The 27841-nt window shown below is 34.0% G+C and overlaps 1 protein-coding gene across 5 annotated transcripts in view; it reads left to right on the top strand.

Moving 5' to 3' along the window:
* LOC148943529 (salivary peroxidase/catechol oxidase-like) overlaps positions 1-27841 on the top strand; it is a 94112-nt gene that overhangs the window by 12472 nt on the left and 53799 nt on the right. For 3 of the 5 annotated variants that reach the window (XM_089101937.1, XM_089101940.1, XM_089101942.1), the window contains 3 exons: positions 12450-12581; positions 19448-19621; positions 26261-26478. In XM_089101937.1, the coding sequence (XP_088958063.1) occupies positions 12451-12581; positions 19448-19621; positions 26261-26478 (523 nt within the window). In that variant the 5' untranslated portion in view covers position 12450. Of the gene's footprint in view, positions 1-759; positions 789-12439; positions 12582-19447; positions 19622-26260; positions 26479-27841 lie in introns of those variants that run through there. The other 2 variants (XM_089101941.1, XM_089101938.1) reach the window with 2 other exon arrangements.

Genomic DNA, 27841 nt, shown 5'->3' with positions numbered 1-27841 from the left:
GCTATTACAAAAACATAATAAAGCCCTAGATCCTCTCCAAAATCCCATTGAAGGGGAAAGGAGTTTGTAAAGGATGTCCAGACCATTTTGTTGTTTCTGGGGTCAATCAACCAAACTTAAACATGAAAAAGACAGGTGTATTAAAACTGTGTCTTTATTTGGGGTTTTCATTGCCCGGTTGCATAATCGGTCAGATCCACCTTTTGCTTTTTGTTTTGACATCTTTCTCGTGTTGTCAAAAATCCCAACGATTCAAAAATTTCATGTTTCTTTTTATGATGTTCAATAAAAACTGCCACTATAAAAGCTTTTACCAAGTTTTGATACTCTGAAATGAATATATCAGACTAAATTTACATTTAATATTTATTTACACAAAAGGATTTTTCTAGAATTCTTAAACACCTTTCCCATGGAGCGGTAAATTTTTTTTGATGTGGCCCAGCCTTTTGGTCAGTGGTAGCCATTCTGCCGATTTGTGGCACTTCTAGTACAGTAACAATAGCTTGCTGGCCTTTAAAGGCTGAACTCTGAAACAGGTTGGTGGGATTAGTGTCATTCGAACAAAAAAGTAAACCATCGTGCTAGGATCATGGTCTCACACAAACGCAATAGCTAGAAGGATCACTAGTTTTACTCTTTTACAACTAGGAAGTAACGCAATATTTATATGAACAAAAAAGTAACTTGACCAGCTGTTGTTATTCGTACGCAAATTCAAATAAATTCATCATATCAGTTTGCCAAGACATATTGTTAAAAGAAACAACTTTTTAGCATCGTGTCAAGTAAAAACAGTTTCTCTAATTGTGTTTTTTTTAAAGAAAGGTAGTTATAACAGTAATTCTCTTTTACGTGTTATGAACACAGCAGGGGTGGTTTTAGGGGGGGAGGTGAGGTTGTTGCGCCGGGCTCAGAAATTTTAGGGGCCCAAAACTTTAAATAAATAATCTAGTGGTTATAACCATTTTGAAATTTTTGAAATTTTATTTCTATTAAAATAAAGTAGAGGAGCAGTCGGCAACAAGTATAAGCAAATTAAATCCATAATTTTCATTTTTCCATATGTTTATCAACTTTTTACAACTTTTTAGCATCGTGTTAAGTTAAAACAGTTTCTCTAACTGTGTTATTATAAAGAAAGGATTTTTGCATGTGCATTAGCAACTAATAATAACATTAATTCTCTTTTACGTGTTATGAACATAGCAGAGGCGGTTTTAGGGGGGCCGTTGCGCCGGGCTCAGAAATTTTAGGGGCCCAAAATTCGAAATAAATAATCTAGCGGTTATAACCATTTTGTAATTTTTGAAATTTTATTTCTATTAAAAAAAGTAGAGGCGCAGTTGGCAACAAGTATAAGCAAATTAAATCCATAATTTTCATTTCCCCATACCTCCATCACCATTCCTTGAAAATATAAACAATTTGACTGAATTTAAATTAATTGTAATGTTTGTTTTATATTTTGTGTTCAAACTATAAGAATAAAGGAACATTTTGTTAATAAATGAAAATTTTGCTAAAATTTGGCCTGAAATTTTCGGGAGACAAATGGTGGTATGAGGATTTTGCCTGAGCGCAAGAGGGACCAGAACCACCACTGGAACATAGTGATTGTTATAGTGTTGATAATAATACCTAACTATAATGAAGTTAGTAATTTTACCTGGTCCCTATTAATTAGAAAGTTATTTGGTACATATACACTTACGGAAAAACCACAGTGCAAAACATTTACGTAAACTGAAATCCAAAAGTCAGTATTTTGATTTGGGCAATCTAAATATCCCTTGAGGTCCTATCATTTACCGTCTACCTGAAAGTAGCCTACACACTTTCAGCTAATCTACTTGCAAAGTCAGTGGGCAAAGAATTTGACAAAATGTTAAGTGTTGCCAAAAGTAAAATTATAGGGCTAGCAAGCAACGACGGTCACCATCTCTTCCTTAAACTAGCGTTGTTGTGTGGCAGCTGAACTTAATAAACCCGATCTCTGACTTTTTGAGACTCTGCAAGACATAGCTTGGACGGTTCGTCTAATATAATCATTGTTTTATTTATTTTTAAAACATCTAAGTTATGCCATCGACAAAAATTATTCTAAACATAAAAGTTTAGGCTTATCATGCATCTATTGCCTTTCTCTGGTTACTTGAAGTTTTTTCTGCTTTTGTCTTTTTTTTTGTCGCTTTTGCGCTATTATTGTATATTTTAAGTTTGATTGATAAGTGAGAATAATTACAGAGGCTATATGACCATTTCCACTCAATCTATAATTGCTGTTGTTTTTGAGATTTATTTAGGTTTTGAACTAAATCACTATTTCTATTTGGCCTTCTGAATTTATTTTTACTGTAGATCTGGTTTTAAGTGAATGCTATTCTACTCTTTGCAAAAATTTAAATTTGCTCGAATGGTAATTCCTGTATTTATAGCTTCCATGGTAATTTCTGTATCATGAAACATCACTATGCCAAGGTAATGTACGGCAATTTCTTGCATGACAATTGTTAAGAGATTACTTTGTTAAGACTTAAAACTTTATTGTTAAGACTTTACTGGGTTGCAGTGTTACCAATTTGAACACTTTTCGTGTGAAATGCACTCTTTTTTATCTTAGAAGGGATGCGGAAGAGTGAAAATCACTATTATTTGGTTTCAGCTTAAATTCGCTTTAAACGTCAGTAGTTGGCAACTTCGTCAGAAGCACATTTAACCCAAGGAACAGGGTTGTCAACTTGCACACTTTTCGCCTGAATTGCACTCTTATTTGCCTCAGAGTGGATACAGAAAAGGGGATGCGTGCAGATTTTTGACTTGTATTCTTTTTGAGCAAAAACTACTCTTTCTTGGCCTTGATTTGCACTCATTTTAGGCGTCGGCAGTTGGTAACCCTGCTAGGTTGTCGTTATCATACAAACAGGATCAGAGGATTAGTCCAAGAGGGGCTTGATATTTAAATGAATTCATGATAGATCTCATGTATACTAATAGATTCAATTTAGTTTTTCTTTTAGTTTAAAGTTCCCATAGTCCTGACTATAGGCTGCAGACTCCTGTTATTATTCTACAATATTCATTTTCATTAGTCACTGGTTCTAAAATAGCTCTAAATATCAGTTCTACAGAAACTTAAAATAATTTGAACAGCGATTTTTTTTTTTTTTTTATGATTTTTTAATGACTAATGATTTTTTTTTATCATATCCTGCTCCAGTTTCTAGAAATCTGTTTTTTTATGTCAGTGTATTTTATAAAATACTCTTTTGTTTTTACTAGTCTAGTATGCAATGCATTAACTTCAAAATTTATTGATTTTAAACTTAAACATGTAGAATTTGCTGAACAAAACTTTTAGTTCTAGCTCTGTATTCAGTTTTCAGAAACACATAGATGGTGCCACGAGTTTTTTCCCAGGAGGGGGAGTTGGAAACGACAACTTCAGAACTATTTTTGGCAATTTTTGTTTATTTTAAGTTTGGCTTCATTGTTCATTGTGATCATTGCTTGTTTTAAACTGCATGTCGGACTTGTTAGTAATTTCTACTCATTTTGATTTTGAATTCTCATAGAACTTAATTAGTACTAATGCATTAAACGTACTCTTTTACATACTGTATATGGAATGTCAAATTGGAGATGCTACAGATACTGGGACAGATACCCGGTCATAAAACAGTTGTTAGAGTGGAATTGAGTGAAACGGGTGATCTAATATGAATGTTAAAATTACAATTTGGGATTTGTCATTTATGTAATTCTTATAATTTTTGTTCAAAAACCATTATAACCGGGTATCTGTCTCTGGTTAGGTTAGGTTACGTATTTAATATATGGTATGCTTTACCCCCCACCGTCCTAGTGTGCAAATACGATATATAGCCCAAATTTGTTTCTAAACTATTATATATTCATCCTATTTTATTTCATTAGCATTAACCAAAATTGACTTCTTTAGCAGTATATAAAAGAGTACGTTTAATACACCATTACCACTTAACTTTTGATCGTATTCGATTTTTGTTTTTACAAAATCGATTTCGAAGTCGATTTTTGGTTTTACAAAACTGTTTTTAATTTAATGCTAGAAACTAGACCTAAATGTTGTTTAACAGTTCCGCAGAATGAAGGAAGCCAGAATTATTCACTAATCACTGAAGTTGATCAGTGTGTCCTTTAATATTATGTTTCACGACGCCCAGTGGGTGCTAAGAGTCAAGGTTGTCACACGAGCATTACTTTGAGAATGATTTTTGGCCCTAAAAAAAGAGTGATTCAGATAAACATGGAGTGATTTTTTTTTCTTTTACTCGTCAATCTCTTACAAAATGTAAACTGGAATGGAATGGGAAGCTTTTATGGTGAATTTTCTATCTGGGTGTTAAAATTATGATAATTCTATTCATGTCTTTATTAAACCTGATATCAAAAATGTCTATCAAACTTAGATGGTGATTCAAAGAAGGTCAAAGTCACCTTTCGTTAAAATAAGGTGGTAAATATAGTTTTACTTCATACCTCTCTTAAAACTTCCTCACGAAATATGTGGAACTTCTTTATATAGATAATAACACAAGAGGTGTTTTATCACCGTTACTCCGGAGAAGACAAAGATAAAAAAAAATTATTTATGACTTATTATGCTTTAATTACGATATATTTTTTTATGCAACACATGACTACTATATGGAATTCCTTTTGGGTCAAAATAGGGTAAAAAGGAGCTGATAATGCACAAAATTTCACCAAAATTTTCAAAATTTCACCAAAATTTTCAAAATTTCACCAAAATTTTCAAAATTTCACCAAAATTTTCAAAATTTCACCAAATTTCACCTATAAAACATAGGTGAGATTTTGAGTTTTGCAATCCATATTTTTGTTTTGTGGGCCTAGGATTCCACTATTTAGAGCCGAGAATGGTGATTTTGGAGTCAAAATTTTCATTTAAAACAAAACCAAAAAAAAAACTTGACTAACTTTTCTTGCAATCTCAGGTGTCTTATCTGCATTCTTGGTGACATTGCTTGCACGGGCGTAGGGAGGGGGAGGCAGGGGGGAAGCTGCCACCCCTAGACCTTCACTTTACTTGCAGAAGCAAAATCAATATTTCAATCCATGTGATATTTTTGACCTAAAAAATGCCTACATTCAGGCTAATAACTCCATAAGCCACATTGCCTTTACATTTATATATAAAGGCGATTATAGAAATACATAAATAATGGGAAGGGGGCAGCTGCCCCTTCCCCTAGGCAAGAAGCTACGTACGCCCATGCTGACATAACTTCATCTCCCCCTCCATCACACTATCGATTGCCCCCCCCCCTAGCCAATGTGATGCCTACGCCCATGATTGCTTGGGAATGACGGTGAAAATTCCTACATTTTCTGCTCTATTTTTGTAACTCTGGGAGTGAATTTCTTTATACGCAAATGATTCTTTTTATTTTCTTTTTCTAATGCGGATTTCATCTACTTTTTTGGATTCTGATACCAACATGGGTTCAGGATTTTAGGTTGCGACACCATTTCGGTATTTTTGAATAACCGGTGTTAGAGTTGTCAGCCTCAGCTCCAAAAATTAGAATTTCGGATACGCGACAAATTTGGGCGTCAGCAATCTCGGTTACATTTTACGTTTTTTGGTGGTACCATAAGCATTTTCGGCTCAACTTTGTTCAGTTTGGCAATGCTAAAATGTAATTCTCCTTGATTTTTAGATTGGGTAACTAAAAACCATTAAAAAGGGGTTTTTTGACCTGGAACAAGTAATTGGTTATTTAATAAATTGTATTTTCCACCACCTTGTCACTTATTTTGGTCAGCATTTATGTTTTGCAGCCCAAAATCGCTGAAAACAGTACTTTTCTGCGGAAAAATCTCTTGCGCTTCTGAGAAAAAGGTACTAATTTTTTTCGCCGTTTGATGTTTCCTTTTTCTACTGCTGGTTGAATATGATCACTCCTGGGAAAAACAAAAGCAGTGGTACAAAAAATGTGCAAAAATGTGATTTCTCTTGTTGTTCAATGGAAGGGGGACTGTAATCCTTGAATAGAAGGGATGCTCTTTCGAATAGATGCTCTTTCGAAGTTTTCTCTCGGAAGCATAAATTATTTGTCAGCTGAATAAAAATTAGTTTCTTCAAAATAGAGCTACATAGAATCCTTATGTTACCGCAAATGTCCGAAACTGGTGAATGTCGACATTCACCAGTGAATGTTCAAAATATCTTTTTTTCTCCTTGCATTTAGTCAGCGTTGCCCGTCAACTTTTTCAGTTTTATGCAAGGTTAGATGGTGACAGGTCAGGTTAGGGTGGGTAAGGCTAGTTTAAATTAGGTTGGGTTAGATTATTAACCCATTTTTGTGATTTGTAACCTAATTTAGCCTAACCTAACCTAACTTCAACTTTTACCATCACAGCTTGCATAGGAGTGAAAAAGCTGATTTGTAAAGGTAATTTAATCCAAGCAGAGAAAAAAGAATTTCGGACATTCACCGGTGAATGTTGACATTAACCAGATTTCGGATATTCACAGTAACATGCATATCACTAGACAGTTTCTTTAAAAAACCCCTTTCTTAGACTTCGGCTTCTCTAAGCTCTTTATTAGGTTGTAGCTACGGCTACAACCAGAAGGAGTCATTTTTACTGTCTTTAAACAAAAGTAAGTTTACTCATTTTTATAAAATAACATTTTAACACAGCATTTTTTTTTTATTATCAGCAATCCAACAAAGAACATTTTTACTGAAGATTTGTTTTGCTGAAGATTATTGTATTACATGACGAAGCAAAATAAATTCTACCCCCTACTTCAGCATAAACATGTTTCCATTTCCAGATTCAAAGTGCATTAATTGTTTTAATATCAATCAGGAAACGGTATCATATCGTTGAGAGGGGGGAAATTTATTAGTCAGGGATGCTATTCATACCTTCGTTCATACCTTCGTTCAATCAAAAGGAGAGCCAATCAGAAAGACAAACACATACTACTGAGGGAAAACTTTGGGCCAAGTTGCAGGGCAGCAACGCTATCGAGCGTACAGATATTGCGCTATGATGTCGTATACGAAACTCGGGACCTGGGCAATTTTGTTTCATCTTTTGTTATTATTTGTCCGAAATTGGTGACCTCTGTGAACGCAATGACATCTGCTTGAATGTTGGTAGAAAGAGACTTGCCACATCAATGTTAGACGCTTGACATTCACTGTCAAGGCACTAATAGAGTTCAAAGTTTCATAATTTGGAGAACCCAAATTTCCAAATTATTCCAAATAATTCCAAATTTTGGAATTTTGAGCCGGCTAGCAACACAACCAAAAAAGCTTGTTGTCTAAAATTCCCTGAAGGAAGTGTCCATGAAAGGAGCTATGTACCTGTAAAATTTCAATTAGGTCTGGGTGCTTCAATGCAAAAGGCTATGGTTCTAAACGGAATTAAGCAAAAACTTGTGCTTCGACTCGTGTATTATAATGCGTATATTCGGTCAAGAGCAGTTAAAGGCCCATTCACAAAGAGATTTTAATAATATCAAAATAGAGCTCATTACGGTTCTGGTACTAGCTGATACTAGTGGTCAGATTTCACCAATCGCAACGGGTTGTTTAAACACTGAAATCAATTGATACCATAATTATAGTATGTGCGTATTTGTCTTCATCTAAGATCTCATATAGTCCATGTTTCTCTTTTCCTACAAAAAAATTCTTAAGCTCCGATGAGCTTATGAGCTCCTCCTTGTATTTCGCTTCTTTTTTATTTCAGTTTTCCATTTCTTATTCATCTTCTTCTTCTTGTTTGGATTGTTATAAAGACGCGTTCGCATAATCTGATCACCGGAATCAAATACTGGGCCTTGGAGCGGGTTGCTGAAGCCAAGTTTAATCCTTGGGTTCAATATTACCAAGCATAGACCAATCCCACTACGCCATAATTGGACTTTATTATTTATATTTAAGGTCCAGGCTATCTGGTTGAGGTCCGGGTTTTAGCCGATTAGAAAATTTTGTGAAAGATTCTAATTGATTGGGCCTCAACAAAGTTCAAATCGATTGAACTTCACTTTTGGCCCGATCCAGCCCTGAAATTATTTCTATTATGAGAGGATTTGGCTTCTACTGATGCCCGAAGTTAGCGCTGCTAAATCTTGGCAATAGCAAAATATGAATATGAATGGGCCTTAAATCTTTTGGGTTTCTCGCTCTTACAAGAGAGCATTTAGGATTTTCCTAGCATGTTTGTTAGGAGGTGCCTTTTCTTATGCTGCCGATATCAGCTTATTGCAAGAAAGTAGTACGGGTCTATCTTCTAAAATTTACGGAAAGTTTGGGCCTCCAGCCGTATTGACGAATACGACAGTTCCTTCGGGAAAGCTGCACGCAATTCTCACCTGGGGTGAAAAGAGAATGTTTTAATTTGTCCTTGAGCCAGAACCGCCTGGGAAGTGAAGTGGAGTCTCAGATTCTATAATAGTAGAAATAAAATCCTGAATTTTTTCTGCTAACCTTTGCAAAATAACATTTGCACAGCTCTTCGAACCATAAATCGGCTTCCGAGTGGAAATTTCCTCTCATGCTGGCAATCAAGCAGGCATCCGTCTCAAGTTAAACTGTAATTTAAAAGTACTTAAGATTCACAACGATTCCCTGGCCTTGTTGACAAAATATTTTCTTGGGCCAATTAATAGAAAACTTAAAAATAAAAAAAAACGACCCTTTTCCCGGTGTCAAATGGTGCTGCCATCTACTTTCATCAGTCATTTTTATAGGTAATTCCTGTTCCGTTTGTTATTTACTATTTTACATTTAGTATTGAGACAGAGGAATGGTATCACACATGCCTCCCAATTTAATAGTTCTTTTGTCTTGCTCCTTGTTTAAGCCTGAATCATGCAAGGATTTTCATCTGTCTGAATGCAGGATCAGGGGCGTAGCTCTAGCGTTTTTATTGGGGGGGGGGGTAAGAGGGGTCTACATCCGGAGATTCAAGGGGCATGGCTATACAATAATTTTTTCCCTCCAAATTATTGGGTAGGGACAACTACCCCTCCCCTTGCCCCGCCCCAAATGATGCCACTGTGTAGGATCGAACTTCTGTCATAGCCTCTCTAAAAGTTTCTGCACACAACCATGATAATCTAAGAACTTTCTTTTTTAATGATTTGACACCTTCCAGGTGACTAATGACTTTTGGAGCTATTGTGTTCTTGTGACTTTGTGACTTTGAGCTTTGAGCTTTTGTGATTTTTGTGTTTTTATAAGGATGACAACTATGAAATTACGTATAAAGCTCCAAAAAGGATATATTAACTAGTGAACCACTTTAAAAATACTATAACGCACAAAATACTGTTTTGAGTCGGTCTCGAAGTTGAAAACTTTCTAAATTGTTTCTTTCGGATTTATAAGCCAAAATACAAGCCTACTTGCATTCTAAATCTTTTTGTTCTCAATAATAATTCATGTTTGCCAAACTAAGTTATCTTCGCTGAATTATTCTAATATTTTTAAAATTTTCGAATTAATAATTTTATTGTTTTAGTATGAAAAATGATCATCAAAAATTGGCTGACCGTGAAATACCTTCCAACTTCAAAATCGCATAGCCTACTCAACTGGCATGGTTGAATAATTATTGATGAGCTGCAACTTGCAATTAGTGCTTAAAGAATAAAAGTAAACAGTTTGGCAATTTATACAGGATTTAGCTGTAATAAATTGATAAAGTATGAAAAATTGATAAAATGTGCACCCACAGAAAAATTTTTTTTATGAAAGTGGTGTAATAAAGTCTTTGTTTGTCATATAAATGTCAAAAATAGAAACATTAATCAAATTTGAAAAAAAACACTATTATATTTTAGCTTAAATTCAATAAACCCTTAAAAACTGGAAGTTGCGATGAAAATAGTACCGGAACAACTAGCTCCAACGGTTTCACAGGCCTATACAGGTTGAAGTCTGTCACAATTTTTTTTTTTTTTTTTTTATATAGGGTTGAACTATAATAAATTGCTTAAATGTGAAAATCCAATAAAATATGCACCCAAAAGGAGAAAACTTTAATGTAAATGGTACAATACAGTATTATGTTTTGCATAAACATTAAAAGTAGAAATGTGCATGTAATATAAAATATTTTAGTGTGTTTTAGCCTAGATTCTACAAATCCGTTAAAAACAGATAAATCTTAAGGGAGTTAAAGCGAATGTGGGGAAAAGTGTACTGAAGCAATGAGCTTTGATTATTTTACTGCCCTGTACAAGTTGAATTCTGACTAACTCAATGGTTTGGTAATTTCTGCAGTATTTAACTGTAATAAATAACACACGCAGGACAAATTGATAAATGTACACCCACAAAGAGAAACCTGAGAAAAATATTGAGAAAAAATAACTGAGAAATGTAAACTGAGAAAAATAGTGATGGTTATAAAAGCTAAAATAGTAATACTAATGTAGAATACATCCGTTTTATTTAATATTTAAACTTAAATTAATAAGCCATAAAAACAAGGCAAATTATTTGAAAATAACAGCAAATTATATGGAATACATAAAACTATACCGATACAACTGTTCTTTTTTAAATAATTTTTGTAGAATCAGCTATACAAAAAAAAAGATTCATTACTGAAGAAGAAAAAAAATCGTTATACGAAGTAAAAGTAAGCATCGTAGTGTTAAATAACAGAGTTACAATTACAACTCATCCTAAAGTTTATCATAAGGGAAGCAATGATCCGTTAAAGTACCTTTTTATTAAATTTTTTTTTGTTTTATAGAAACTAAGAAAACATCCAATGAACAAGAAATAATATATTGATTTTGCAGAAAGTATTCAACTCACAAAGAAGAAACTTCAATAGTATTACATTTATGTCTGATTAATTTTTAATAACGGTGATGATAAATACCTTAAGAAAAACGCCTGGAATTTTTTTCGTAAGAAAAGTTAGTTTAGTCCTAAAAATTCTATTAAACAGATGGCTTGCTGTTTTTTTTCGAAAATTTAGAAAACATCCAAATAACACGAAATGAAATTTTTATCTTGCAGAAAGTTGAACATACAAATATAAGATTTCAACTATAAAACACTTATTTTTAGTCGTTGTAGATATTTTTTTCGTACAAAAGTAGGCACTAAAAAAGGATTTACTACTGAACGAAAAGATTATCGTACAAAGTGCTGTTAACAATAAATTAATTAAAAAAACTTTCCGAAAAATACGTTTTTCAAAGAAAAGTAAAGGCCATTTTAAACTTAAGCTCAGGAGATACAAATACCTGTTAAAATTCAAACTCAAAACGACCAGAAATTACTATTAAAGAATAAATGAAATGAAACCCAAAGCGAACAGAAATTAAATAAACAATCATAGCAAAAAACATACAACAAGTAATACTATAAATGAATAAATAGATCTTAAAGCGAGTAATGCTTAGATTGAATATGAAAATCAACCTTAAAACGAAAAAAATATTTTGCCATTAGATTATAAATGAAACTTAAAACGAACAGAAATTAAATAAACAATCAATGCGAACAAACATACAATATATATTAATGCAAATGAATAAATAAAACTTCTAAGACGACTCCTTCCATATGAAGTGCCTCTGGGAAAAAAAAAATAATAAAACATTGGAGCCGTATGGCCTTTACTATAGACAACGCTACAGCGTTGCCTCTGATATCCTTGTTTTAACTCACAAAGTTTTAGATATGACCAATTTCTGTAAGTAATTATTCAAGTCACAAAAATAAAACCTCAAATATAACACCTTTTTTTTTATCGTTTCTTAGTTATTCTTTTTTTTTCTATAAAATAGCAATAAAAAAAGGAGATTAACTCGATGTCAAAACAAGATAAGCTAAGCCCTGACTTGACAAGAAAATGAGCTCAGTCAATGCTGCAAAACACAATGACGTGTTTCAATCCAGCGTCTGTTGCTGTTACTCGGCTTCCTGCGAATAATGGATAAACTCATATTCCTGGAGAAAGTGCATACTTCTACGTTTAAACTAAAATAAGTTTTATTTATAAATTATTGTTTATTTATAAGAAAATCAAATTAGATGAAGAAAAAATCCAGCTTTTGAAAAAAGTTTTTTCAGTGGTAAATTCTTTTTTTCAAAGCTATTTATTATGCGATAAAATTATTAAAAAAATATTAGACATAAATTGCATAATCGAAGTTCCATTTTTATGAGTTAGATACTTCCTACAAAATCCAAACTAGGAAGAGTCACATAGCAGAAATAATCCAAAGAAGAGTACTTTGAAACTCCTTGAAGAAGAGTTTCAATCCTTTTATATAGTAAAATACAATTACCGAAACCTAGCGGCCTATCATAATCGTTGCTGGTGTCGTATTTTTTTTTATGAAAAGAGGGCAAAAATGGAATAGAATTAATTGAAGTAGTTTATTTCAGGATGAGAATTGTCTTATATTTTCTGGGCGTGGCACTTTTTTGCTGTATTCAAGCATTTGGTCAGTCTGGCTGTGCTTTGATTATACCAGGAATTGGAAAAAGCTCTAATTTGGATCGATTCCATGGTTCTGAGTAAGTCTTTTGTGCTTTTTTGTCTATCTGCTTGTTCAATGAGTGTTTCAAAAGCAACAGTGTTGTGCTACCTAAGTAAACAGTCATGTAGCTTCTATGTATTTTTTATTTGTATTTTTTTTTGCCGGTCACTTTATACGACGAGATTATAGAGGCTTGGGAGGAAGCTCGTTCAGTGGGAAAGTCAAAAGTGTTTGGCTGAGTTTGATTGGATCCCCATCTTTAGACGGCGCCTGACCAAGAGCTAGAAAAGAGCCAACAAATCTTTTCCTTGGCCACCTCACATGGAAAGGGTGGCTTTGGAAGGAGGCTTTTTTTATTAAAAAATCCGTTGTTCTAGTGCACTTTCTAAGGGCTGAAAATGATTAGAAAACAACCACTCTGCCTGTGCTCTTTTCAACTACGTGGATCCCGTATAACCGCCAAGAAGTCGGATTTAAATTTCAAAAAGTATCTTGTTAGAAATGTCCAAAGTTCTAACAATTGTGCATCCGGGTCAACATCACACTCACAGGTCGAGGGGTAATGACCTTAAATCATGGGAGTTACCTATTTCGAAATGAAAAGTGTATCATTAAAATCGCAAGGTCGACAACATACACAGCAGAATTACAACTCCCAAACTGAATAACAAGAACAATCACTTTTTGCATGGAAATTACTGGATGTGTTTATTATTCTTCTACTTTTTTCTCTGCCACTAGTGGGCCGCTGGAATATCATGGAGAGCCGTTTAAGGACTCTTTTTGAAAGCCAATTTTGAATCTAGGTCTTTTTATGAATTCAGCTTAAGAACATCATTAAGTGCCATATCACCTTCAAGAGATAGCACTTTGTTTGGAATTTCTAGAGTGTCAAGGCTGGAAAGCATCAAAATAGTACCATCATAATGTTCATAGTGGAAAGATAAATTGAAACTAAGTCGAATCATTTTTTATGCAATCCTGAAAAAGGCTTATGCCAGCTTTGCCTCTCACTCAGACTGCCTGTCTTGACTCTGTCTGCAATGGCCAACGGCTTGATTTTAATTCAAAAATCACCGGATTAATTAATTCAAAAAGTCTTAGAGTTTTTCTTAGTTGGAATTAGTAAAGAACGAACCATAAGAAACTAGGCAGCGAAGTCACTGAAATATAACATCATACCACAGAGAAGCTACTTTTAAAGAGTTACGTGTGTTATAGCGTTTGTTATGCGAAGATACAGTTTCTGTCAAAAATTGTGTTTTACTTTTAATATATGGTGAAAAGGTGATTGTCCTTGTTGCTGAAGATGGATGAAATTAATGATCTTAAAAGTGTTTTTTTGCTATTGTAATTCTTATGGTGCAGTTTTCATTTCGATCATATACCTTTTATGGGGTTTAAGGCTATTTTCCGGATTTCCTATAAATTTGTTTTTGCAACGAATTTTTTCCATTAAGATTAATCAGAATAAATTACCATTACAGTAACAGGTTCAAATAGCAATATTTCGTCACTTAACATTTTTTAAACATGTTTATAAATTTTTGATTAATATAGGCTAAGGTTCGTTCTTTACTAGGTTGCCTCTTAAAGGGGCAGCCATGATTTCATGTCCTATTTTAGCAAAACCGGATACTGACTTCTATAGTTTATTTGAATAAGTTGAACAAAGATCTTCTCTTGATAGGTTTATTTTGTGTATTTAAAAAATTAAAAAAAGCGTAGACATTAATTCAAAAACAGTTTTTCCGAAGAAAGGGAAGGGCGAAAATAAAATTAAAAATTAGCAAAAACTACTAATTTGCAGTTTATGCAACATTTTGGAAAAACTCTTTCGAGCAAACAGTCTCGTGATTTTTTGCTTACTTCTAGAATTCTGAAAAAAAAGATGTACTGAAATTTAAGCTTGCTTGATTTCTTTAAAGAATTATACTAAGTTTATTATAAAATTTATTTATTTCATCGCTGGTAAAATACTATGAAGAGCTTTTCTAAATTAGACTTTTATTTTCTGCAGGCTACTTAAGGATTTTTGTTTTTGCTTCTAATCCTTTATTGTTGTTTCAGTTTTGTGTTTTCACTAAATTGCTAGTTTTTCATAATTCCCCAAATAAAGGGAATCCCTAACAACCGGTTTATTTGAAACAGTTTTTCAAAAATAGGTGGCATAAACTACGAAGCAATGTTTTGTGTCCGTTTTAAGTTTCAACTTCAATCTCTGCTTTCATCAGAAAGAATTAATTTCGTATAACGTGCTCCAGATCTCCCTAACCCCTACAAATCAGACAAAAGTATGAAAACATCCGTGACCGGATGCTTCGACCGCATAAAATAATGAACATAGTAGGAACAGTTCGTGGCACCAAACTGTAAGTAACGAGTGACTCGGCGCAATAGTCACCAAGACTCGTTACGATAATCGGCTGTTTATGTTGATTTCAAATATGTAAAATTCAGCATAATTGAAAGGTCCAATAACTATGCTTTTGGGGATGAAATGACTCCCCCCCCCCGAGCCCCTGGGAAAGGGTTTTAAGTTATGAAATTTTCCCAGTGTTTTCATATAGGCTTATGATTTGGTATTGGGGAGCATACAAATATTTTTTTTTGGGGGGGAGGGGATTTTCCACCGAAAATTTCACAGGGGGAATTTTGCAGAATTTCTAAGCGAAATTGTTTTTATTGGTCTTACTTTCTCTTTGGCAAATCAACTTTACATGTGGAAATGTTCCATTGAAAATTTGCAGTAGGTTCTAGTGTTTAAAAGGTTCTTTAGAAGGTTCTAAAGAACTTTAAAAGGTTCTAGTGTTTTTGCGGATTGGGCGCTTTCTGTAAAACCAATATTTGTCGTCTTTCTCAGTGTCGTCCAGAATAATAGAACATAAAAAGTTAGTAAAACACATATATGCACATGGGGAGTATGGAAAAGGGATGTAATCTGTATCTATCTGCTAAATTGGGCTGTACTCTCTAAGAGAAGCTAGAAAATATTTGTAACAAAAGCAGTTGTTGGGTGTTCAACCCTCCTCTCTGGAAAAATCGTTTGCCAACTCTCTATCTAAACCATAGAGTTAAATTACTATGGAAAAGGGAAGTTCCCTCTTCTGGATATCGTTTTGCTCACTCAAAACTAATTTTGAAGTTGAAAATTATTTTTTTTTGGGAAGAATAGGAAGATAAGACTGTGAACGAAGATTAGAATATTGGAAGCTACAATAGGCTGTAGCTTCCAATGTATTTCAAAGAGTAGGCTGTACAAAAGTTTTCGTTCAATCCTACTTTCTAAGGCTATAATGAGAGAAAGGTAGAGATGGCTAGGGTACGTTCTGAGGATGAAGGATGCCAGTGGTAAAATATGGTTCTGAAGCAGGGACGCTCCGAAAAACTGAGGAAGATTTACTAGATGCTTATGATTTGGTATTGGGGAGCATACAAAGATTTTTTTTGGGGGGGGGGGATTTTCCACCGGAAATTTCACAGGGGGAATTTTGCAGAATTTCTAAGTGAAATTGTTTTTATTGGTCTTACTTTCTCTTTGGCAAATCAACTTTACATGTGGAAATGTTCCATTGAAAATTTGCAGTAGGGTTGGAACTGTCTGGGGGCTTTTCGCAGGAGAATGATTTCATGGAGGGGGGGGGTGAAATTTCTGGCGAAAACTTTTTCATAGAAATGATTTCCAGGATGATTTGAAAAACGGTCAGAAACTAAATAAAACCAAGTCTTTTTTTCAAATGAAAGTAGGGAGGGTTTTTCAAGCGAATTTTCAGCGAGGACAGAATTATCACGGAAAAATTTTAAGACGGGCAAAAATTAAATTTAAAACAACTTTTTTTTCAACTGAAAGAAATAAACAACATTAAAACTAAAACAAATAGAAATTATTCCTTAGATAAATTTTTGTGAAGGGGATTTTTCATTGAGAGGAGGTAGAATTCCCGGCATTAGTTTAAAAAATGGTCAGAAATTAAATTAAAAAATCAGTTGTTTTAACTATAGATAAAGAACAACATTAAAAATTAAAACAAACAGGAATTATTCCATGGAAGCATTTTTGTGAGGGAGATTGTGTGAGGGGGTGTTGATTTCCCGGCATTAGTTAAAAAAAACAGTCAGAAATTAAATTTTAAAAATAAATTTTTTCAACTGAAAGCAAGGAACAACATTAAAACAAAGCGAACAGAAATTATTCCGTATATGAGGAGGATGTCCCTTCCTCAAAACCTCGCTGTTTACGCTAAAGTTCATCTTTTTGTCTCAATTATTTAAGAACGACTCATGAACAACAAGGGCTGTTTAATTGGAATAAGAATCATTTTGAAATACTAAAAAACTTTAGCGTAAAATGTGAGGTATTGAGGAAGGGACACCCCCCCCCCTCATATGCAAAATAATTTCTGCTCGTTTTAAGTTTTAATGTTGCTCGTTATTTTCAGTTGAGCTAATCTTTTTTTTATTATTTAATATATTTTAGTTCAAGCGCTATTAGTGTATGCAATGCCCAGTATTAACGCATTCTAGATAATGTCATTTCTCACTAGCCGTATCTTTGAGCTCACTCAACCGTTACGGAACAAAACAAATAAATAATAAATTACATTAAATAATAAATAGATAATAAAACAAAGATAATCAAATAAATGTTCAATCGAACTTGAATTTGCAAAGAAAAATGCAAATGTCAATTCATTCGTGCCTAGAGAAAATTTTTTCTGACATAACTTTCACTATTTTCATTCGTCAGCTGAAAAAAACATGCAATGACATATGGTCGACGGGAAAATTTATCGAAATTTCTTGTTTTGCAAAATTTGCAAAGCTGTTAATTACTTATTAGATTGTTGGGCATAAGTGAATACCACAAATCATTCTTACTGTATTCTCTCATTGTTTTGTTTCCTTGTCACCAGGATAAAGTTAACTAAATTATAAAATCTATTTATATGAATTGAAGTTGAAAAAAAGTAATAAAAGAACTCTTTTTGATTACTTTAACTGCAAATAAGCGAAAACTAGCGTTTTATGTCATCTGATTGAAATTGACCTGACTTTTTGACTTGACTTGATTTTATTCATCAAAAACCCTATACATAAATTTATACTAAGGAGACAGAGTGGTAACTCGTCACGTCTCCCTTAATAATAAAGAAAATGAAAAAAGAAATTACACTTCAATTGCTCTCCCGAAGCACAGAGGAAAAGAAAGAAAGAAAGGAAGAGGATAAGAAAAGAAACGAAAAAAATACATAGATTAAAAACTGTTTAAGAGGCGCAGTTAGTACATTGAATTTGAATTTTGAATGCTTCAGTAAGAGAAACAATGAAAACATGTTATGATATTGACTGATTTAGCAATTAAGAATTTTGTTTAAGCAATGTATCGAGGTTGCACCATAGTAAATACTTTAGAATAAGATTTTAAAATTCGTTTAAAATAAAAACCCATTACAAATATTTTTTGTCAAGTTGTTGCTAAAATTTTCGTACACATTCTTCTAAAAAGATGACTTTAAAAGGTTCTAGTGTTTTTGCGGATTGGGCGCTTTCTGTAAAACCAATATTTGTCGGCTTTCTCAGTGTCGTCCAGAATAATAGAACATAAAAAGTTAGTAGAACACATATATGCACATGGGGAGTATGGAAAAGGGATATGCTAAATTGGGCTGTACTATCTAAGAGAAGCTAGAAAATATTTGTAACAAAAGCACTTGTTGGGTGTCCAACCCTCCTCTCTGAAAAAATCGTTTGCCAACTCTCTATCTAAACCATAGGGTTAAATTAATATGGAAAAGGGAAGTTCCCTCTTCTGGATATCGTTTTGCTCACTCGAAACTAATTTTGAAGTTTAAATTTTTTTTTTTTTTTTTTGAAGAATAGGAAGATAAGACTGTGAACGAAGATTAGAATATTGGAAGCTACAGTAGGCTGTAGCTTCCAATGTATTTCAAAGATTAGGCTGTACAAAAGTTTTCGTTCAATCCTACTTTCTAAGGCTATAATGAGAGAAAGGTAGAGATGGCTAGGGCACGTTCTGAGGATGAAGGATGACAGTGGTAAAATATGGTTCTGAAGCAGGGACGCTCCGAAAAACTGAGGAAGATTTACTAGATGTTTTCCAGAGAAATTGCCTACGGATTGTTTTGGGTACCCGACTAACTGAGCCTATTTCAAACAGTAGGGTGTACGAAAATTTTGTCTCTATCCCAGTTTCTAGGGCAATAATGAGAGAAAGGTAGAGATGGCATTCGGCACGTTCTGAGGATGATGGATGACAGATTGCTTTTATCAAAAGGAAACTTCCAGATCTGTCAAATTATTTAATGACGATTGTTTTGAGTTGTTTCTTTTAATGTTTTCCATATTTGGTATACTAGCATACTTTTAGGGATTGTCCTTTCCTGGACTTTAAAAAGAAAAATCTACTCCGTTCAAAAAAAAAGAAGAAAGAAAATTCAGGCGTTCTAATGATGTAAGTTTCAATAAATCTTAATATCTTTATCTCCAGCACAAAACAAGAAAAGTTAAATGATTTTTCTAAGATTTCCGGAGAAATATGTGTCGGCTTTTAGTTTTCTGTCATTTATGAAAGCTTACAAGCTAAGGCAAGACCGTCCAATCAATTCTGAACAGTTTGGCTGCACAAAATAAAAAAGTTAAAGTTTATAATGGACGATATCCTTAACTAAGTAAATTTATAATTATGTATCCGGAGAGCAGTTGGTATTGTCTTGTAAGCTATATCCCAAATGCATTGAATTTGCACGTAAGACTTTGATAAGGTAAGTATAATGAATCAAGTAGCTACTAGTTTGTTTGTTTTTGTTGTTTTTTTTCTGTTAAGAGAGATTCTGTTTTTCGTAGATATATTTTTATAACCGAAACTGATAATTTTACTTCCAGTCATATCGCAATTCCCGGAGAAACATGTGTTACATATGATTCTGTTAATGCTGCTTTCCAAATAGCAAGATCAAAATTTGGCTTACCTGCCCCAAAGGGAAAAACTTTGACGGATCAAGACATAGACAATCTAGGAAATGTTATAGTAGAAACTACGAGGATTATTGCTCATCAGTAAGTATATAATTTTAGTTGTTGTTTAAATATTTTGACATCAAACAAAATGTACAGATTGGTTTCAGAACTGACTGGGACAATACTAAAGGAAGGCTGGAAGTGTGGGTGATGGGCAAGAACTATCCCAAAAACAAACGCGTAGCTATCAGGTTTAACCTCACAAAACAAATAATGTATACAACAACGAATAAAAGGTGTGGCCAAGACTGAAATCCAAGTCAAGCCTCAGGTCTGCAAGGTCCATTTCTACAGCTCCTAAAAGTTAAATTAAACACTTGTCTCGTTTTAAGGAGGTAAATGACCCCCTCATCTGTACCATAAACCTCTTCTCTCTGTCCTAGGGAAGAATTCTGAATGACTTTCTTCAAGTCGATATCAGTTTTTTAAATAAATTTCAGCATTCTCTCTCTAAGGCTAAACCAAAAACTATGGGAAACTGAACAATAATTTTTAAACGAAATGTCGACGTTTAATACGAGCTGAATAGAAATTAAAACTTTTATTGTCACTGGTACTGCAGTCCTATCCTGAAAAACTTTAATTTCCAAAAAAGGAAACACAACATTAATTCAGTAAAATATGTGTTTCAAATCAACTCAAGTTTCTCTGACTCCAACCTGAAATTCACTGAAAGCAGTGGGATATACTTAGGGAGATTTTTATTTATTTTCAAATAGTTAAGGTTGGGAAAGTGTAAAAAAAATAGGTCAGCGCATATACTAGAGCCAAAGACTCTTTTGTCAAAAGAGACTTTTTACATATAACTGGCCAAAATTAATGTAAAATAAAAAAGAGAAGAAAAAATTCTACTATTATTTTTGTTCATGTCTTTTTTAAAGAACTTTGTAATTGCGGTGTAATCACACCGCACAACTGGCTTTCAAACAGTTCGTGGTAACGAACTGTAAGTAAGGAGTGACCCGGCTCAATGGTAACTGAAACTCTAGAAAACGGGATTTTGATATCAATAGATGCACCAAAAGAATCAGATTTTAATGCTGATTTCAAATATATAAGCTTCATCAAGTTTTGTTTAAACCATCAAAAGTTACGCGCCTGAGAAAATCTGGCTGATTTTCGAAAAAAGGGGAAACACCCCCTAAAAGTTATAGAACCTTAATGAAAATCACACCATCATATTCAGTGTATCAGAAAACCCTACTGTAGAGGTTTCAAGCTCCTATCTACAAAAATGTGGAATTTTGCATTTTTTCCCAGAAGAAAGATCACGGATGCGTGTTTATTTGTTGTTGTTTTTTTCCCAGGGGTGATCGTACCGACCCAGTAGTCCTAGAATATTGGGGGAGAGTTCATTGGAACGGAAATTAAAAGTTCTAGTGCTGTTTTTTTAATTGACCAAAAAAATGGAGGGCAACTAGGCCCCCTCACACGCTCTTTTTTCCCAAAGTCACCCGATAAAAATTTGAGATTTGAGCCATTTTGTTCAGCATGGTCGGAAATATGATAACTATGTCTTTTAGGATGACTTAATCCCCTGATGTTCCCGGGGGGGTGGGCTGAAAGTTATGAACTTTACCCAATGTTAACATATAGTATTGGTTCTTGGGAAGTATACAGACGTTTTCAGGGGGGATTTTTTCTGGTACTGGGGGGGGGGGGGGTTAGGGGGTTATGTGGGAGTATCTTTCCATGAAGGAAGTTTTCATGGGGGAAGAGACATTGCTATGAAGGGGACGCGGGATTTCCCAGCATTATTTCAAAAAAAGATCAGAAATTAAATATAAAAAAAAACAAATTTTTCAACTGAAAGTACGCAGCAACAATCAAAACTTAAAACGAACAGAAAATATTACGTATATGATTGGGTTCACCCCCTACTCAATACCTCGCTTTTTAAGCCAAAGATTTTTAGTACTTTCATAAGAGCTATTTATTCTAATTAACGGCCTTTGGGATTAAGCGGTCATTTTTAAAGAATTGAAACAAAATTCGAACTTTAGCTTAAAGAGCAAGGTATTGACTAGGTGGCAAACCCCTTATTATACGTATTAAAAATATATGAATATAGAAGTTCGTTACGTAAGTTAATTCGTAAGTTACGTATATTTATTACTACTAAAAACGTTCGTAAATAAAATTAAACAAGTTTCGAGAAAGCCATTTAACCAAATAAAAGTAAAATTAATATGCAAGTTTTGTCTTAATTATTCATGTACGGTGAGCCAAAATCAAAACCTGCATTAATTCAAAAACGTTCAAAAATTAAATAAAAAAACAAGTCTTTGTCACTGAAAGTAAGGGTCGACGTTAAAACTTAAAACAAACAGAAATTATTCCATATATGAAAGGGGCTGTCCCCTCCTCAAAGCCTTGCTCTGTACGCTAAAGTTTGACTTTCTCACAACTTTATTTTTTTAACAATAAAAAACTTTAGCGTAAAGAGTGAGGCGTTGAGGAGGGGACAGCCCCTTTCATATATGGAATAATTTCTGTTAGTTTTAGGTTTTAACGTCGATCCTTACTTTCAGTGAAAAAAAATTGTTTTTTTATTTAATTATCCCAGAGACGAGCCTAATTTTCCTAGATCATCGGTTTCCTACACGCCTTGAATTTTTTTTTATTACTGTGATAATTGTGCATCTTAGACAAATGGGACACGCAATGCAGTAGTTGCCTGGTTCTTTCGAATGGGTTACTTTTCCCAAGAACCGTTTTGGTTCCCTGACATCTTGATTTGATTTCCAAGATCTGGTTAATTCGCTTTCTATTGGTTCAAACGTTTGGCATTTCCTTAAGTGAAGAAGACGCGAAAAAACGCCTTTGGACCCATCAAGTATCAAACTTAGCCTTAATTATATGTTACTTTAAAAAAAAAAGGAATGGACAAATGTACCTCTTGCTACTAGATACTGTTGTTTTTGTGTCTGTGAGGATAGTCAGATGTTTATTTGCTGAATAAGTTATTTCACATTTTTCTTTTCGCTCTTAACTTTGTCCATCTCCTTCTATCCTTCTCTCTCTCTACATGTCACTCTCTCACACTTTCCACTCTTCTGCTGTTTTCAAACAGTTCGCGGTAACGAACTGTGAGTAAGGAGCGACTCGGCTCAATAGTAACTAAAACGGAATTGTAATATCAATCGACACATCAAAAAAATCAACTCATTATGCTGATTCCCAATATATAAAACTAATCAAGTTTAGTGTCGCCCATTAAAAGTTATAAGCCTGAGAAAATTTGCCTGATTTTTGAAATTGGGGGAAATAACCACTAAAATTCAAGGAACCTTAATGAAAATCACACCGTCAGATTCAGCGTACCAGAGAACCGTACTGTAGAAGTTTCAAGCTTCTTAGTACAAAAATGTGGAATTTTGCTATTTTTGCCAGAACAAATATCACGGATGCGTGTTTATTTTTATTTTTATTTTTTTTTTCTCCCCAAGGGGTGATCATATCAAAATAATGGTCCTTGAAGTTCGGGAGAGTGTGCATTCGAATGGAAATTAAAAGTTACAGCGCCCTTTTTAAGTGACCAAAAAGAATGGAGGGCAACTGGCACCCCTCCCATGCCCCTTTTCCCCCAAAATTTATCTGATCAAAATTTTGAGATAACCCTTTTGTTCAGTATAGCTGAAAGGTCAAATAATTTTGTCTTTAGGGGTGAAATGACCCCCACAGTCCGTGGAGAGAGGTCTGTAAGTTATGAAATGTGCCCATTGGTTACGCATAGTATTTGTTATTGGGAGGTAGACAGACATTTTTCGGGGGGGGGGGATTTTGTGCTCAGGGTGGATTTCCATAGGGAGAATCATCTTTGGAGAGAGAAATTTCCGGGGATGAATTTTCCAGGGGGAATTTTACACTGGGGGATTTGACAGAATTCCTGTATGACATTCTTTTAGTTCTCTTCCATTCTCGTTGCCAACTCAATTCTGCATGTGGAGATATTCTGGGGAATTATCCGGTGGCTATTGTCCTCATGTTTTGATTTCCATGAAAAAATACTACGGAAGCGGGCATTTCCAGAGGGATTGAGAAACCGATTAGAAATTAAAGCCTTCCCCAAATGAAAACATGTTAAGAAGAATTTATCAGGCTGAATCGCCCGCAAGAAATCCTACAGGGGGGGGGATTTTCAGCAAGGATGAATCAAATTTCCAAGGAGAAGTTTCCTGTGAGGGGGGATGAATATATTTCATAGAGGGTGAGCCAAATGTACCGGCATTATTTGAAAAAAGATCAGAATTTAATTCTTTTTTAACTGAAAGTAAGGAGCAACATTAAAACTAAAAACAAACAGAAATTATTCCGTATATGAAGGGTTATCCCCTCCTTAATAGCCTATCTTGCTCTTTACACTAAAGTTAGACTGTTTGTCTCATTTTGTAAGAACGGCTTCTGAAACACAGGGACCGTTTAATTAGAATAGGAAGCTTTTTTTTAAGTACTTACAGATTATTGAGGAGGGTAAAACCCTTCATATATGGAATAATTTCTGTTCGTTTTGAGTTTTAATGTTGCTCCTTACTTTTAGTTAAAAAAAAAACGTGTTTTTTATTTAATACTGAAACTAAAACGAGAAGAAAACTATATTCTAATGATTCGTTTTACCAGTTCTTTTTGTTAACCGTTATACAATTGCTGGTGTCAAACAGTTGGTGGTAATGAACTGTAAGTAAAGAGAGACTCGGTCCAATAGTAACCAAAACTCTAAAAAACAGAATTTTGATAACAATAGATACATCAAAAGAATTGACTTTTTATGCCAGTTCCATATCTATAAGGCTCATTAAGTTTAATGTTACCCATCAAAAGCTACGAGCCTAAGAAAATGTGCCTGATTTTCCAAAAAGGAGAGAAACACTCCCAAAAATCAATTGAACTTAGCAAAAATCACACCACCAGATTCGGCATATCAGAGAACCCTATTGTAGACGTTCCACACTCAAATCGACAAAAAAAGTTGGATTTCGTTTTTTTTTGTTTTTTTTTGTTTTTTTTTTTTTTTTTTTTTGCTAGAAGAAAGATTACGGATGCATTTTTATTTGTTGTTGTTTGTTTTTTTCAGAATACATCCAATCAAAATTTTAAGATATCCATTTAATTCAGCATAGTCTTGAAAGGTCAAATGACTATGCTTTTGGTGATGATGTAACCCTCAATAGAGCCTAGGGAAAGGGCTGTAAGTTACGCAATTTACCCATGTTGTTCACATATATCATTTGTTATTGGGAAATATACCGAAAATTTCCGGTGTAATTTTCTGCGGGGAGGGGGGATTTTCCACGGGGAAAGTTTTCTTGGTTGAGGAAAGTTTCCGGGGGAATTTTTTCGGAGAAATGTTATAAGGGGGAGGAAAGGGGATTTTTTGGCATGATTTGAAAAACAGTAAGAAATTAAATAAAAAAGCAAGTAATTTCAACTGAAAGCAAGGAGCAAAATTGAAACTTAATACGAACAGAGATTTGTCTGTATATGAGTGGGTCTGTCCCTTCTTCAACCCTCGCTCTTTATACTAAAGCTTGGCTTTTTGTCTTGATTCCATAGCAAAGACTATTCAAAAACAAGAGCTTTGATTTTAAATGGCAAGTATCTTTAAAGAGCTTTTAGACTTAATTGTAAAGCACAAGGGTTCAGGAAAGGGCAGTCCCCTCATAAACAGAATAATTTATGTTCGTTTTAAGTTTTAATGGCGCTCCTTTCTTTAAGTCGAGAAAAAGCCTTATTTTTTACATTTAATTTTTATCTTTAAAACAACACTGCTAATCTAGATGACGCTTTCAAAAAAAGTTTATTGTTTTAGTTTTCATGCACCGTGAGTTATTCATCTACTAATAAACATTGCATAAACCGCTCTAGCACTTTTCATTTCTGTCCAAAATGTTATTGCATCGACATTGGTTTCCTAGGTTAACAGCATTTCGGTAGGCCTACTTATATTAATTTCTTAGCCGTGTTTTCCGCATAATTATGGGCTTACAATTCGTTATCATTGCACATAAATAATAGTCTAAAAATCGCACCATGAACCAGATATGATTCAAAAAGTATTGTGTAGATTACTGACAAGTGATTTCAATGTAAGACAGAACGTTTTGTGGAGTAGCCAGTGCCCAGAAGATTTTAAAAATGATCGTTCAATTTTTAATATGAATTTGAAGATCCCGTAACAGAATTTGTGCAGTGAGGGCCCGGGGGTGATTTTTTTACGGTACTTGTTAGTTAATCAAAACACACTCAAGTTGTTTGATATGAATGTAAGATCTGGAAAACCGGTTTCATAGCCGCAAAGGCAAGTGACGGGTCACAAAATGCATTGGATTTATATAAATTCGGCTATATATTTGCACATTAGCGGAGGAAGGGGGGGGGGGGGGTAAAGTATAACGGATCTGCATGCAAAACGCGTTAGCTACCATTATTCTGCATATTGTGAAGTAAGAATTGTTTTCTAACTTCACGCTGTCCAAATACTTTACCCCCACTCCCCTCATGTGCAAATATATAGCCCAACTTATATAAGTCCAATGCATTCTGTTACCCTTTACTTGTTTTTGTGGCTAAGAAACAGGTTTTCTCAAATCTTACATTCAGATCAAGAGCTTGAGTGTGTTCTGAATAATTAACCAGTACCCTCTTCACATATTGCCCTGCTCATTTTTTTTCTTGCAGGTATGGATTACCTAGGGATGCTGTATATAATGGCTTACCATTAATAGACACAAAGAAAACGGTTATAAACAAGTTTTGTCCTGCGTATCTGAAAAACCCCAAATGTGAAGTCAAAAGGTACAGAGAATACAACGGAATGTGCAACAATCTAGAAAATCCGCATTGGGGTGCCGCTCTAACCGCCAACAGAAGAGTTCTGCCTGCAGCGTATGCCGATGGTAAGTCATTTCTTGAAATCTAGCCAAGCACCTAGTCACGAAAAAATCGGTTATTTTTGACTTTCCTCTTTGAATTTGATTCTAAGTATATAAACAGAAGCTTAAAGTCTTTTTTAGATTAAATAAAAAAAAAAATTTTTAACTGAAAGTAAGGAGCGACATTAAAACTTAAAACGAACAGAAATTATTCCGTATATGAAAGGGGCTTTCCCCTCCTCAACGCTTCTCTCTTTACGCAAAAGTTTTTTATTGTTTTAAGAAATAAAATTGTGAGACAGAGTAAAACTTTAGCGTAAAGAGCGAGGCGTTGAGGAGGGGAAAGCCCCTTTCATATACGGAATAATTTCTGTTCGTTTTAAGTTTTAATGTCGTTCCTTACTTTCAGTTTAAAAAAAAAATTTTTAATTTAATTTCTGATCGTTTTTTCGTTACTGCAGCTTTTATTTTGGCTCACCGTCATTGAATAAGTAAACAAAATTTGCATAAAAATTTTATTTTTCTTTTGCTAAATGGATGTCTCTAAATTTGGTTATGACGTAATTTACAAATTAACTTACGTAACTAACTTCTATATTTGTATATTTTTCTTCTGGCAAAAAATACAAAGTTGCAGATTTTTGCAGATATGAGCTTGAAACCTATGTAATTACGGGTTTTCTGATACGCTGAATCTGACGGTGTGATTTTCATTAAAATTCTTTCACTTATAGGGGATGTTTCCCCCCCTCTTTAAAAAATCGGGTAAATTTTCTCAGGCTTGTAGCCTTTGATGAGTAATACTAAACTTAATAAAATTTATATATTTAGAATCAGCATTGTAAGCCCATTCTTCTGTTACATTTATTGACATCAAAATTCCGTTTTTAAAAGTTTCGATTACTATTGAGCCGTATTGCTTATTTTTTTTTTATTATTGTTTTTTTATTACGTATATGTTATTACGTATATGAGGGGTTCTCCCCTTAGTCAATACCACGCTCTTTACGTTAAAAGTTTAAAAAAAATTTAATTCACAAACCCCCGAATCACAAAGGCCGTTTAATTAGAATAGATAGCTCTTTTGAAAGCACTAAAAACAACTGTAGCGTAAAGAGCGAGATGTTGATTTGGGGGAGAACCCCCTCATATACGTTATAATTTCTGTTCGTTTTAAGTTCTAATGTTGCTTCTTACTTTCAGTTGAAAAAACTTGTTTTTTTTTAAATTTAATTTATGATCGTTTTTTAAATAATGCTTGGAAATCAGGTGCCCCCTTAATAGAAATGTCCCTTACCCCAAAGAAACGTCCTCCAAGGAAATATTCTCCCGAGTAACCCCCTCCTACAACCCCCCCCCTCCAGCAGAAAATCCTTCCTGAAAATGT

This window comes from Artemia sp. Qi Xiang Cuo, chromosome 15, assembly GCF_049724085.1.
Source record: "Artemia sp. Qi Xiang Cuo chromosome 15, ASM4972408v1, whole genome shotgun sequence".
Taxonomy (NCBI): domain Eukaryota; kingdom Metazoa; phylum Arthropoda; class Branchiopoda; order Anostraca; family Artemiidae; genus Artemia; species Artemia sp. Qi Xiang Cuo.
Note: the sequence above shows the minus strand (reverse complement) of the source record. Positions and strands in the feature narration are given on the sequence as shown.